The following is a 10,122-nucleotide window of genomic DNA, read 5'->3' as shown; positions in this document are numbered from 1 at the left end:
CGGAGGTAGATTACGGGGCATGAAGGCCTAACAACAACTGTGTATTGGGAAAACAATTTTGTTCAAGAGGGCTATTAATAGGGATGTTTTTCCTCAGTACTCCCTTCCCCCATCTCCTCCCTTTTGTGTTAAAGGCGCCTGGCAGATTGGTAAAGGGTTACAGGCAATGGACAGGAAACTCTGGAACACAATGAACGGGGCGGGGACAGATCCCCACCCACCTAAGAAAGTCTTTTGCTCCAGTGTTCAGAGACCCTGGGGGAGACAGCTGGAGCTCAGCACCGCCTCTCTGCTTCTTTTAAAGCAGGCAACACGCGCAATGGGATGATGAGCAGAGTAAATCTGGGAGGAGCGGAGGACTAAGAGGCAACAAAACAAAACAAAACAAACACCAAGGTTATTGAAATCAGTCAAATAGCCAAGTCATCCCCTATTCTGGAGACTCCTCAATTCTATGAGGAATTCAGGTTTTTCTCTCCAAAGTTTCTGTTCAGCTTGGCAACTCTAAAGATACAGAGCAGGGAGTGAGAGAAGTGATCCCAAACCCGGCTGTGACCGGGACCCCAGTACCTACTGCTATGTCCTCAGGTCAAACCCAGCCAGGCCTCTGGGGGCTGCCACTTCCAGGAACAGCCCCTGGAATCTTTCCCCCTTGAGCCACCAAACAGAGGCCTCCAGCCCAATGGATCCACGTTCAGACTTGGAAGCTAAGGCCAGACCCTGTACAGACTCAGATGTCGGTATAATAGTGATTCAACCCAGGGCGCTTGGCTCTCCCTCTGGCCTTGTGAAGTCTTTTCTCCGCATGTGATTCTAGGAAGGAAGTTTCCCGCTGCTGTTTGGCAATGTTCAGTGCCCGAGGTGGAGTGGAATAAGGGGGTCTTGTGCTGCCTGCTTTGTGCATCATTTCTGAAACACTGAAGATTCTTTTAGTGCTACACTGTGCAATAGGGGTCAAAGGTCATTACGGTTTTTAAAACACTCTTCAGAGCACAAAAGATCTCCAAACCTCTGGTTTTTAAGCACCATTCAATGCAAAAAAAAATAAAATAAAATTAGAATAGAACTAAAATATTGGTTAGGAAAAAATGTATTTCTCAAATAATTTCAAACACTGTGTGCAGATGTCTCACCTAATCTCCAATCCTAACCTCTCAACTTCTACCCAGTGGTGCATTTAACACTATCAAAGGGCATTTCCTCCTAAAGGTTCTGATATGGCCCTTGAAGTATAGAGAAGTATGTTTCATCTTTCTCCAAAAAACAAAGTCAACCCTAACCAGCCCCCAATCTTATAAACTTGGAGTTATCTTGGACTCTACTCTCTCCTACATCTAGTTTTTAAACAATATTTGAGATTCTGAAATAGCAGATAGGTGGCACTGATCAATGCCATTTTATTATAAAAAGTTAGTAAGACTTCATTTTTTTGCTTCTTTTTTTTTTTTTTTTTTTTTTTTTTTTAGCTGAGCCATCCTGCTACCTGATGGCAGCTCAGCGGCTGCTCAGCTCGGGCTGGACTTGAACCGCTGTTGCTCAGAGCTCAAGCTCGTTGCTCAGAGCTCAAACTCGTTGCTCAGAGCTCAAACTCTTGAGTGAGCTCTTAACCAACTGAGCCACTCGGCCGGCCCAGGGTCAAGACTTCATTTTTTTGTAACCAAGTCTTTTCCTTCTTACTATTCCCTCACCTTCTCCACCCTTTCGACTCCAAAATGCCTAGTTGATGGTGAAGCCAACGAATCACATTCTCAGCTTGGGAAAGTGAGGCTGTAAAGCAGTGTTTCCCAATGCTTTCTTTTCTCCCTGAGTAATGCAGTCTTGCAACTCAAGGAATTTGAAGGAAACTGAAATACACAATGTTTAACAGAGAGACCCAGAGATAATACTGTATATAATAATAACTATGTCTGTCTTCAACTTTTAAGTGGGGAGTGGGACCCTTTGAAGCCCCCCTCCTTCTCCATTTTCATCACCATACCTGCCTGCTCTTCGATGCCCATTTAAAAGCAAAGGTGGCTTTCATGGTTGCAGAGGTGGTGGAGCAATGGAAGGTCATATGACAAGTTTCAGGACATATCACTGGCAGGCTAAACGTTATCCCAGGTTCTAGGACTGGGAGACTGGTTAGGGTTCTCGTTCCTTCTCTCTCGCATCCAGTTGACCTCCCCTCCACTCTGTTCTGTTTGATTAGAGATTGCTAATGCAGGCCTCCCCAACCCCACTAAGCATGCTTATTCAACCATATTTGGGCACTTAGAAGCAACAACTTACAGCATAACCTAAATCTGCGAACTCACAGCACAGGGAAATGCAATAATGGAGTGTGGGGTACATGACTTTCTAGAAGTCGTTTTACTCTGGCCATTTTCGTCCTCTACCTGTTTCAGACCCTCAGAGCACTGGTGCTGGGCTGGGGGTGGAGTTGGGGGGAGGGCGGTATAAGGCCTCTCTTTTAGAAGTGACTGATCCAATATATTAGTCTGCTAGAGCTGCCATAACAAAATACCACGGGTCATATGGCTTAAACAATAGAAATTTATTTTCTCAGTTTTGAAGGCTGGAAATCCAAGATCCAGATGTCAACTGGTTTGGTTTCTCCTGAGGCCTCTCTCCTTGCCTTGCAGATGACCACCTTCTCACTGTGTCCTCACATGGTCTTTTCTCTGTGGTATGCATCCCTGGTGTCTCTCTGTGTCCTAATCTCCTCTTCTCACAAGGACACCAGTCAGATTGGATTAGGGCCCATTCTAATACTTCATTTTTAACTTAATCACCTCTTTAAAGGCTTTATCTCGAAATACAGTCAGATTCTGAAGTACTAGAGGCTAGGGCTTTAATATATGTATGAGAAGGGGCACAATTTATCCCATAACACCCAACAATCAGTGACAAACTAGCTTCTTTAAACTGGGAGAAGGGAAGGGAGAGGAAAGGGGGAGAGAAAATGTGCCCAGCAGGAAGATGAGCTAATTCAGAACATATTAATCACAGTCCTTGGACAAGGAATCATATAAGATTATTTAATTATTTAGGCACTAAGACAGAAGGGAGCTCTAAAATTGCTTATTTGCTAACTCTAGTTTTATAGACAAACCGTATAAAAGGAAAGACTAGATCACAAGTGACATTAAAATCTCCCAATACTCACTCTTATCTTCGGTATCGATTTCTTTAGAGCAGAGAAGATTTCTACCATCCTTGGTGAGTAGAGGAAGCAGAGGGCACAGTTTGATAGACATCAGTCTTAAACAGTTACAGATAAGATAAATCACAGGCAACCACAGAACTCTAGTGTGGGAGCTCCATACAAGTGAAGTGATTTTTACCCCATGATAATCTGTTAAAGGCATAATTTATATTATCACCAAATAGCTTAATTAGTCCTCCTGTTAACAATCCTACACTATCTTCAAATATCTCCTTCCTAGGAAATCCAGAGCCCAACGGAAAAACCATTTGGAACCCAAATCTGACTTTCTTCCACAGACCCAGGAAAAGGTACATATCTTAGAGTAAGCAAGGAGAAAGAGAAAAATGGGAAGAGAAAGAAATGTGAAGAGGAAGAAAAGAGAAAGAAAAATAGAAAAAAAGTGTCCAGAGCAAGATTCAAGTCCGGCACCTATCACAGGGCGTGCTCAGCAATGAGAGAGGACAGGGAGCCAATGGGGAGGGTGACAGCTTTCCAGCTCCCTAAGTCAGTCCGTCACTGTCTGGCTTCATTATCCGTCTTGATAAATTGTGAGTTCTCCTCATCATAAGGTCTATATAATTGAGCATTGTCCAATAGAGAGAAAGAACCACCATATATACATTTTGAATAAGGTTTGTTCAATCAGCCCAGGCATAATGGATGCCTCACCCAGTGCTCGTATTATCTCAACCATGAACCCTAAATAACTTGAACCCAACTTATCATGAATCAGGGACCAAAAGGTCTCAGGCTGTTCCAGATTGAAAATTCTACGATTGTGGAGTCCCTTTGGGGAATCCTCAGTAAAGCGTAGAAAAGTATTAGGCCATGTCAAGGACACTAGCTTTACTGATTCACCTAGGCAGTCCTGTTTTGTGACCTATACCTGCTGGGTTTTGATGGTGATTAAGGGGATCTAGTACATAGCTAATGTTATACTGGGAAGTGTTTTGAGAATTCCTTGTAAATGACTGTTTCCATACTTAACTGGTGAACTTTAATGTGAGAAAGACCGTTATTTAGTAAAAATTGTAAGTGTTCATATTTGAATAAAGTCTGTTCCATTAGTTAATATTATTGTATCAATATGAATTTCCTAATTTTGATAATTATATTCTGGTTACATATTAATATTTGGGAAAGATGGGTGAAGGACATACAGGAATTCTTTGAATATTTTTTTTTTTGCAAAATTTTTATAAGCTGAAATTACTTCCAAATAAAAAGTTAAAAGAATGGTATAAGCTGAGTGGCTCAGTTGGTTCAGAGCGTGAGCTCTGAGCAACAGGGTCGCTGGTTCGATTCCCACATGGGCCAGTGAGTTGTGCCCAAGCTGAACTGAGCTGCCACTGAGCTGCCAATGGGTGGCGGGATGGCTTAGCTGGTGAGAGCACGTGCTTCTAATGGCAGGGTTGCCGGTTCGACTCCCAAATGGGAGGGTGGGCTATGCCCACCGCAACTAAGATTGAACACTGGCACCTTGAGCTGAGTTGCCACGAGCTGCCTGCAGGCAGCTGGATGGCGACTAGACTTGGAGGTGAGCTAGCTATACCCTCCACAACTAAGATTGAAGGACAACAACTTGGCTGTTCCCCTTCCCCAATTCCCCAATAAAATCTTAAAAAAAAAGTTAAAAGAATATTTTAAACTATGTACAGTGTCAGATGGGTAATATTGGGGTTATCACTTTGTGAGTGTATAAATGTCTGATCACTACATTGTTTTGTATACCTAAAACTAATAAAAAAGATTTGTGAAAAAAAATGTTTTTAGAGATTTAAAAAGGTAATTCCCATGGCTTGATTGACAGTTTACCCATAATTTGTGCCCTGGGGGCTGGACCCAGAAGAAGAAAGGGGGCTGGACCGCTTCAGCCTCTCTCCTTTGAAGCCAAAGTAATGAAACCCACTGTAAATCAGATGAAACAATGGATATAAATGTCTTGGCTATAGTAAACTCTTAAACAAATGGTAATGGTAATAATTATAGTCTCATGTGGAGATACCACTCTATAAATAAATGGAGGAACAAGCCATTATACTAAATACCCTACCAATATTCTCCAAGTGGCTTACAAAGTGCTTAGAAATTGCCATCCTGGCAGTAGGAAGCAGAAAATCATTGACAGTTTTGAGCAAAACAGGCATATAACACCAGCAATCCCTCAGGAAAATTCATCAGGCCTCTAGCACATACAGTGCATGAAGATGAAGACTCAACAAACCCCACTAGGAGTTCTTCTAATAACTGAGGAGTGAACAATCTCACTGAATGGGCCTTGAAAGGAAAAAACCCAGAGGACAGGCATTTCGAAGGACTCTGATCTGGGCAGGACTAGCCTGGAGGTGGGGGAGGAAGGAAAGAAATGAGTCAGAGGTTACTTGATGATGTCTCGCCAAGATGACTGAGGCAATGTGGTAGTGTCACTGAGAGACAGATGGAACATGGAAGGAAGGAGACACCATACATAGAGCTTGGGCTGAGAACTCACTCAAGTGGCTTCACAGGCCCCGCAGGTGCAGAGGCAGAAAGATGAGCCGTGGGGGGTTGGGGGACTGGAAAACGCATCACTCCAAAGAGGGTGCCTCCAAGGGGGCTGACAGTAAGTTGGCATCAGCAGTCCTTGCCATGTGGTAATGCACTTTCCGTGTTACCAAATCTTCTGTTTTTGCAAGTGAAGTCAGAAACCCAGATCTCTTATGTGAAATCTCTTAACTCTTTAATGTTGGCAACTAATTTTTAAAAACTTTTAAAGCATGGTGTGTGCCAAACCAAACACATCTGTTGGCCAGATTCAGCATCAGGCTATCGACTGTGACCTCTGACAAAGACAGAAGGTCAAGGGTCAAAGTTTATAAACTGTCCCCATGATACATAGGGAGATAAGTGACTGTAAAGGGATTCAGTAACTAAAATACTATACATAAAGCTTTTGCCAGCTATCTGAGCTGTATGAATGTCCCTACCCCTCAAGTCTATATATGGATTTGAATTTATACAGGATGTTTAAACTTCAAATGGTTAAATCACAAGAATTTGAGTGCTTACTGTGTGCTGAGTACACAGAAGTCAAGAAATTTCAAGACTAACTGGGGAAGAAAAAACATGCCCTCGGGAAAACTTGAGACAAATTATGAAACAACCTGGGAGACTGCTTTCTCCATATTATGCTAGAATATGAGAGTCACCTTAAATCCTGGATTCCTGCCCCCATCACTCCCACTTAGCAAATTTTGCAGTAATGTGTGTGTGTGTGTGTGTGTGTGTGTGTGTGTGTGTGTGTGTGTGTGTGTCTGTGCTTGAATTTGTAACCAGAAATCTGATTTCCTGGGCTGTGGTTACAAAGCCACAGCCTCGATCCTCCCCTCGGCGTGGGAGGGGGCGTTAGATGGGTTGAGGGTACCTGGGCGCAGAGACGAGGTTGAGTGGCCGGCGGAAACCGCTCCCGGTCAGCTTTTTCTGCGGGAATCCCTGTTTTTGTATCTGTCATTACTCTTCAAGAAGAGCAGGAGAAGGCAGGCACCGAAATAGAAAGTGTCAAAGAGATGATGACAAGGAGGATAAAAGCAAGGCAGGACTTTTTTTCAGTCCCACCTAGCTAGCCTCCTCCATCCAGAAAGCCTGCGAGCCGCCTCCTGCCTCTTCAAAGCGCCGTCGGTGGGGCAGGAAGCGGGCGGCTCGGCTCGGGCGGCGGGTCCTCCTCGGAGAGCGGCGATTTCCTCCCGAGCTGCCCAGTTATCTCCACAGTCGCCCCCCACCCCGTACTCCTCAACCCACCCACCTACTTCCTCCGCTCCATACACACACCAGCACAGAGCTGCCAAAAATTTCCACCCTCCGCCCCCCTCCCTCGCTAACTTCCTTCCAGCATTTCCTGAGCTGGATGATCCTAGGATTTGTAAGACAGGAAAAAAAGGAAGGCGTGAGGGCGGGCGAGAGAGACAGGATGCTTGCTGTTGGTTTCACCGAAGCCGTCTGAAGGCAAGACCGCGGGCGCCGGGAAGAGGACCCACGCAGCCCGGCGCGGTCTCCTCGGCCCCCCGAGGCCGCCTGGCTCCCCCCGCGCCCGCGTCCTCTCCTGAGCGTCTCGAAACACGGAAAGCCGAGCTCGCCCTCCCTTCCAAGCGGAGGAAAACTCCCGAAGACACCGCAGGAGCCTGTGAAAGTCCCTGGGACTCCAAGTGAGGAAGTGACACTCCCAAGCGAGCCGGCCCGCCGCTGCCATCTCTGCACGGCCTCCGGCACCGCGGCCCTGGAGGAGCGCGCCGTGGATTTCAGGCTCCGCGCCGCGCGGGGTCCATGCGCACTGCCCCGGGCCGGAGTTCTTCTGGACGCCCATGCGGCCCCCCAGCGCCGCGCTGCAGCGGGTGATCTAACCCCGGAGACCCATCTTCGGCGCGGTGCCAAGCAGAGGGGAGGGGGAGACGGAGGGGCAACCTCTTTGGGACTAACTCATGAAGAACAAGGGTGCCAAGCAGAAGCTGAAACGAAAGGGAGCCGCCAGTGCCTTTGGCTGTGACCTGACCGAGTATCTAGAAAGCTCAGGACAAGATGGTAACGTACCTCCGCCTTTTTTTAACTTCTTTTTGTTTGAGGGAGAGGTGGACTCTCCTGGGGTGTGTTAGATTCCGTTCACAAGTTAATGCATTCCAGGCCTGTGGGCTCGTTTTACTCTTTAAGAACAGTGTGATTCTTAAGGTGCACAGCGCTGCCATCCCGACATGCAGAGGTGGGGTCAGCCCTTCCGTTCGTCTCACACAAGCCGTTCCTGGGCAGCACTGCTGCAAGTTTAACGGGCTACCTCCGGGGGTGGGGGTGGGAGCTCGCGAGCTCTTGATCGCGAGCTGGAGATCGGAGAGGAGGGATGACGGCTGGACGTGTGGGATGGTGATCAGTGGGCTTCTCTGGGTCCACAGTTACGACCACCTTGGGTGTCCCTCCCGGGATCTCCAATTTCATCGCTCACATCTTTTTTTATTAATGTGCTGGAAGGCAGGGGGTGCGGTGGATCCCGACTGGGGGAGTGGTTGCGCAAACATTTTCTGCATTTCTGAACTGATGCCAAATATATAGTACGTCCCTCCCTCCCTTCCCAACCCCCAGACCCTTTACCTCCTCCTGCCTTTCAGATCAGCATTTGGTGTGTGGGACTAGAAGAGTGTTGTGAAAAGGTCAGAGGGCCTCGGTTTTAAAATAGTTGAGGATATGTGAAAGAAAAGGAGAGGGTCTCTGTTTTCAAGGTCAGATTGGAAAAAAAAAAGAAGAGTGACTCCTGCAGAGTAGAGACAATTTAAACATTTGTTGGGGGAGGGGGAAAGAAAATAATCTACACTACAGTAACAGCGCTTGAGGTAAGAAGTTTTTAATCATAGGAAAGTTGGGGAAATTGAGCATTAAATGACTCCTTTTGTAAGGTTGACTGGCCCTGCATTTACCCGTGACAAAAAAGGCCTTGTCTTCAGAAACTTCAGTGAGAGAGAAATCGTCCACTATATGGGCTGTATGTTGACACACAGATACAACAAAAGGGGTAACTGAAGGGCTGTTTAACTGTTCAGTGTAATTCTGCCTCCAGGAAAATAATCTCAAAAACTATGTGATTAGCTCATATGAAATGCGCATCTCAAAAACAGTGCAAGGCTTTTGTTTCAATTTCTTTTTTTTTAAGAGACTGAACACCACCTAGTAATTTGCAGTGGTGTGATACTCCTGTGGTATTCTAGAGTTTAGAGTCTGCTGTGTCATTAGGACAAATGGCTTGGTATTTTAGAACTTGGGGGACCACAGGTTTCAAAACTGCGTCTTTTGAAAGTGAGGCATAACTGAGTCAATTCATTTCATCCTCTTCAACAATATGGAGAGGTAGATTTGAAATAAAATTAGTTGGATTGCGTTTTTTTTTTGAAGGCGAGAGAATTCAAGTATGCATCTAGAATAAGTTCAGAACAAATGTTCCTTACACCTGTTTTTGCAGGAGCCTTCAGGTTACCATCCAGGTACACTACTACCCATGCTGGTAGGACTCCACCTTCCCCCGTGTGTGTGTGTGTGTGTGTGTGTGTGTGTGTGTGTGTTGTTCTGGGCCCTCCTTCCAAAGCTGTGAGAGTTGCACTGCAAGGGGTGCCTGCCAGTCCTGCCTCATCCTTACAATGTTGTAGGTCATAGGATGAGCCAGGAACCCCAGGGTTCCGTGAAGACACCTCCAAGGAAGCCTTAGGCAGCTTTTCTCTCACTTGCTTTATATTTTGGGATTATATATATGTTTCATTTGGAAAAAAAAAAAAAGGAAGGGGGTTAACAGCTTAAAGAAAAAGATAGAAAAACAGTCAGTCCCAGTGCTGCTTGCCCTGGGGAGGAGAGGAGGAAGCCCAGAGGTAAGCTGACCTGCCTAAGATCACACAGTTAATCGTGAGGGATGCAGAGGGCCTTGGCCTCTCAGGCTCCTCTCCCCTCACTGGCTTCCATGTCTAGGCCAACATTCTCCTCTAATGATCCCTGACACACACACACACACACACCCCCAAATTGAAAGCAGACAGCCCTGCCACCACAGGATCAGCAAACTTTCAAGACTGACTGACATACCTGAATTGAGTTCAGCTTTGAAACGAAAGGAAGCTGACCCACTTAACCATCTATGTACCCTTATTGTGCCACATGGGAATTAGGCACACATAATAAATAGCTTATATAAATAAGAGTAATTAGGATTTCTTTTCTCCCACATCTAAAACTAGTTAGGTAGTTATCTCTTATTATTGTTATAGTGTAGCATGAATAAACAATTGTTTCATAAATTGTAAAACATGTAAAACAATCTATCCTCTTTGTGGACTTTCTGAAACATGTATTAGTTAATAGACAATTAAGTCCAAGGCCTGGACTCTGCTTCCAGGGAGGAGAAGCTGACCTAGGCACTGTCCCTTTGCCCA

The 10,122-nt window shown here is 45.7% G+C and overlaps 1 protein-coding gene across 2 annotated transcripts in view; it reads left to right on the top strand.

The window, feature by feature from the left end:
• Positions 1-7,065: 7,065 nt before the first annotated feature.
• ARHGAP31 (Rho GTPase activating protein 31) overlaps positions 7,066-10,122 on the top strand; it is a 118,597-nt gene continuing 115,540 nt past the window's right edge. For both annotated transcript variants that reach the window (XM_019653223.1, XM_019653218.1), the window contains exon 1: positions 7,066-7,744. In XM_019653223.1, the coding sequence (XP_019508768.1) occupies positions 7,645-7,744 (100 nt within the window). In that variant the 5' untranslated portion in view covers positions 7,066-7,644. The remainder of the gene's footprint in view (positions 7,745-10,122) is intronic.

Source organism: Hipposideros armiger, unplaced genomic scaffold (assembly GCF_001890085.2).
Source record: "Hipposideros armiger isolate ML-2016 unplaced genomic scaffold, ASM189008v1 scaffold_8, whole genome shotgun sequence".
In the NCBI taxonomy this organism is placed as follows: Eukaryota; Metazoa; Chordata; class Mammalia; order Chiroptera; family Hipposideridae; genus Hipposideros; species Hipposideros armiger.
Note: the sequence above shows the minus strand (reverse complement) of the source record. Positions and strands in the feature narration are given on the sequence as shown.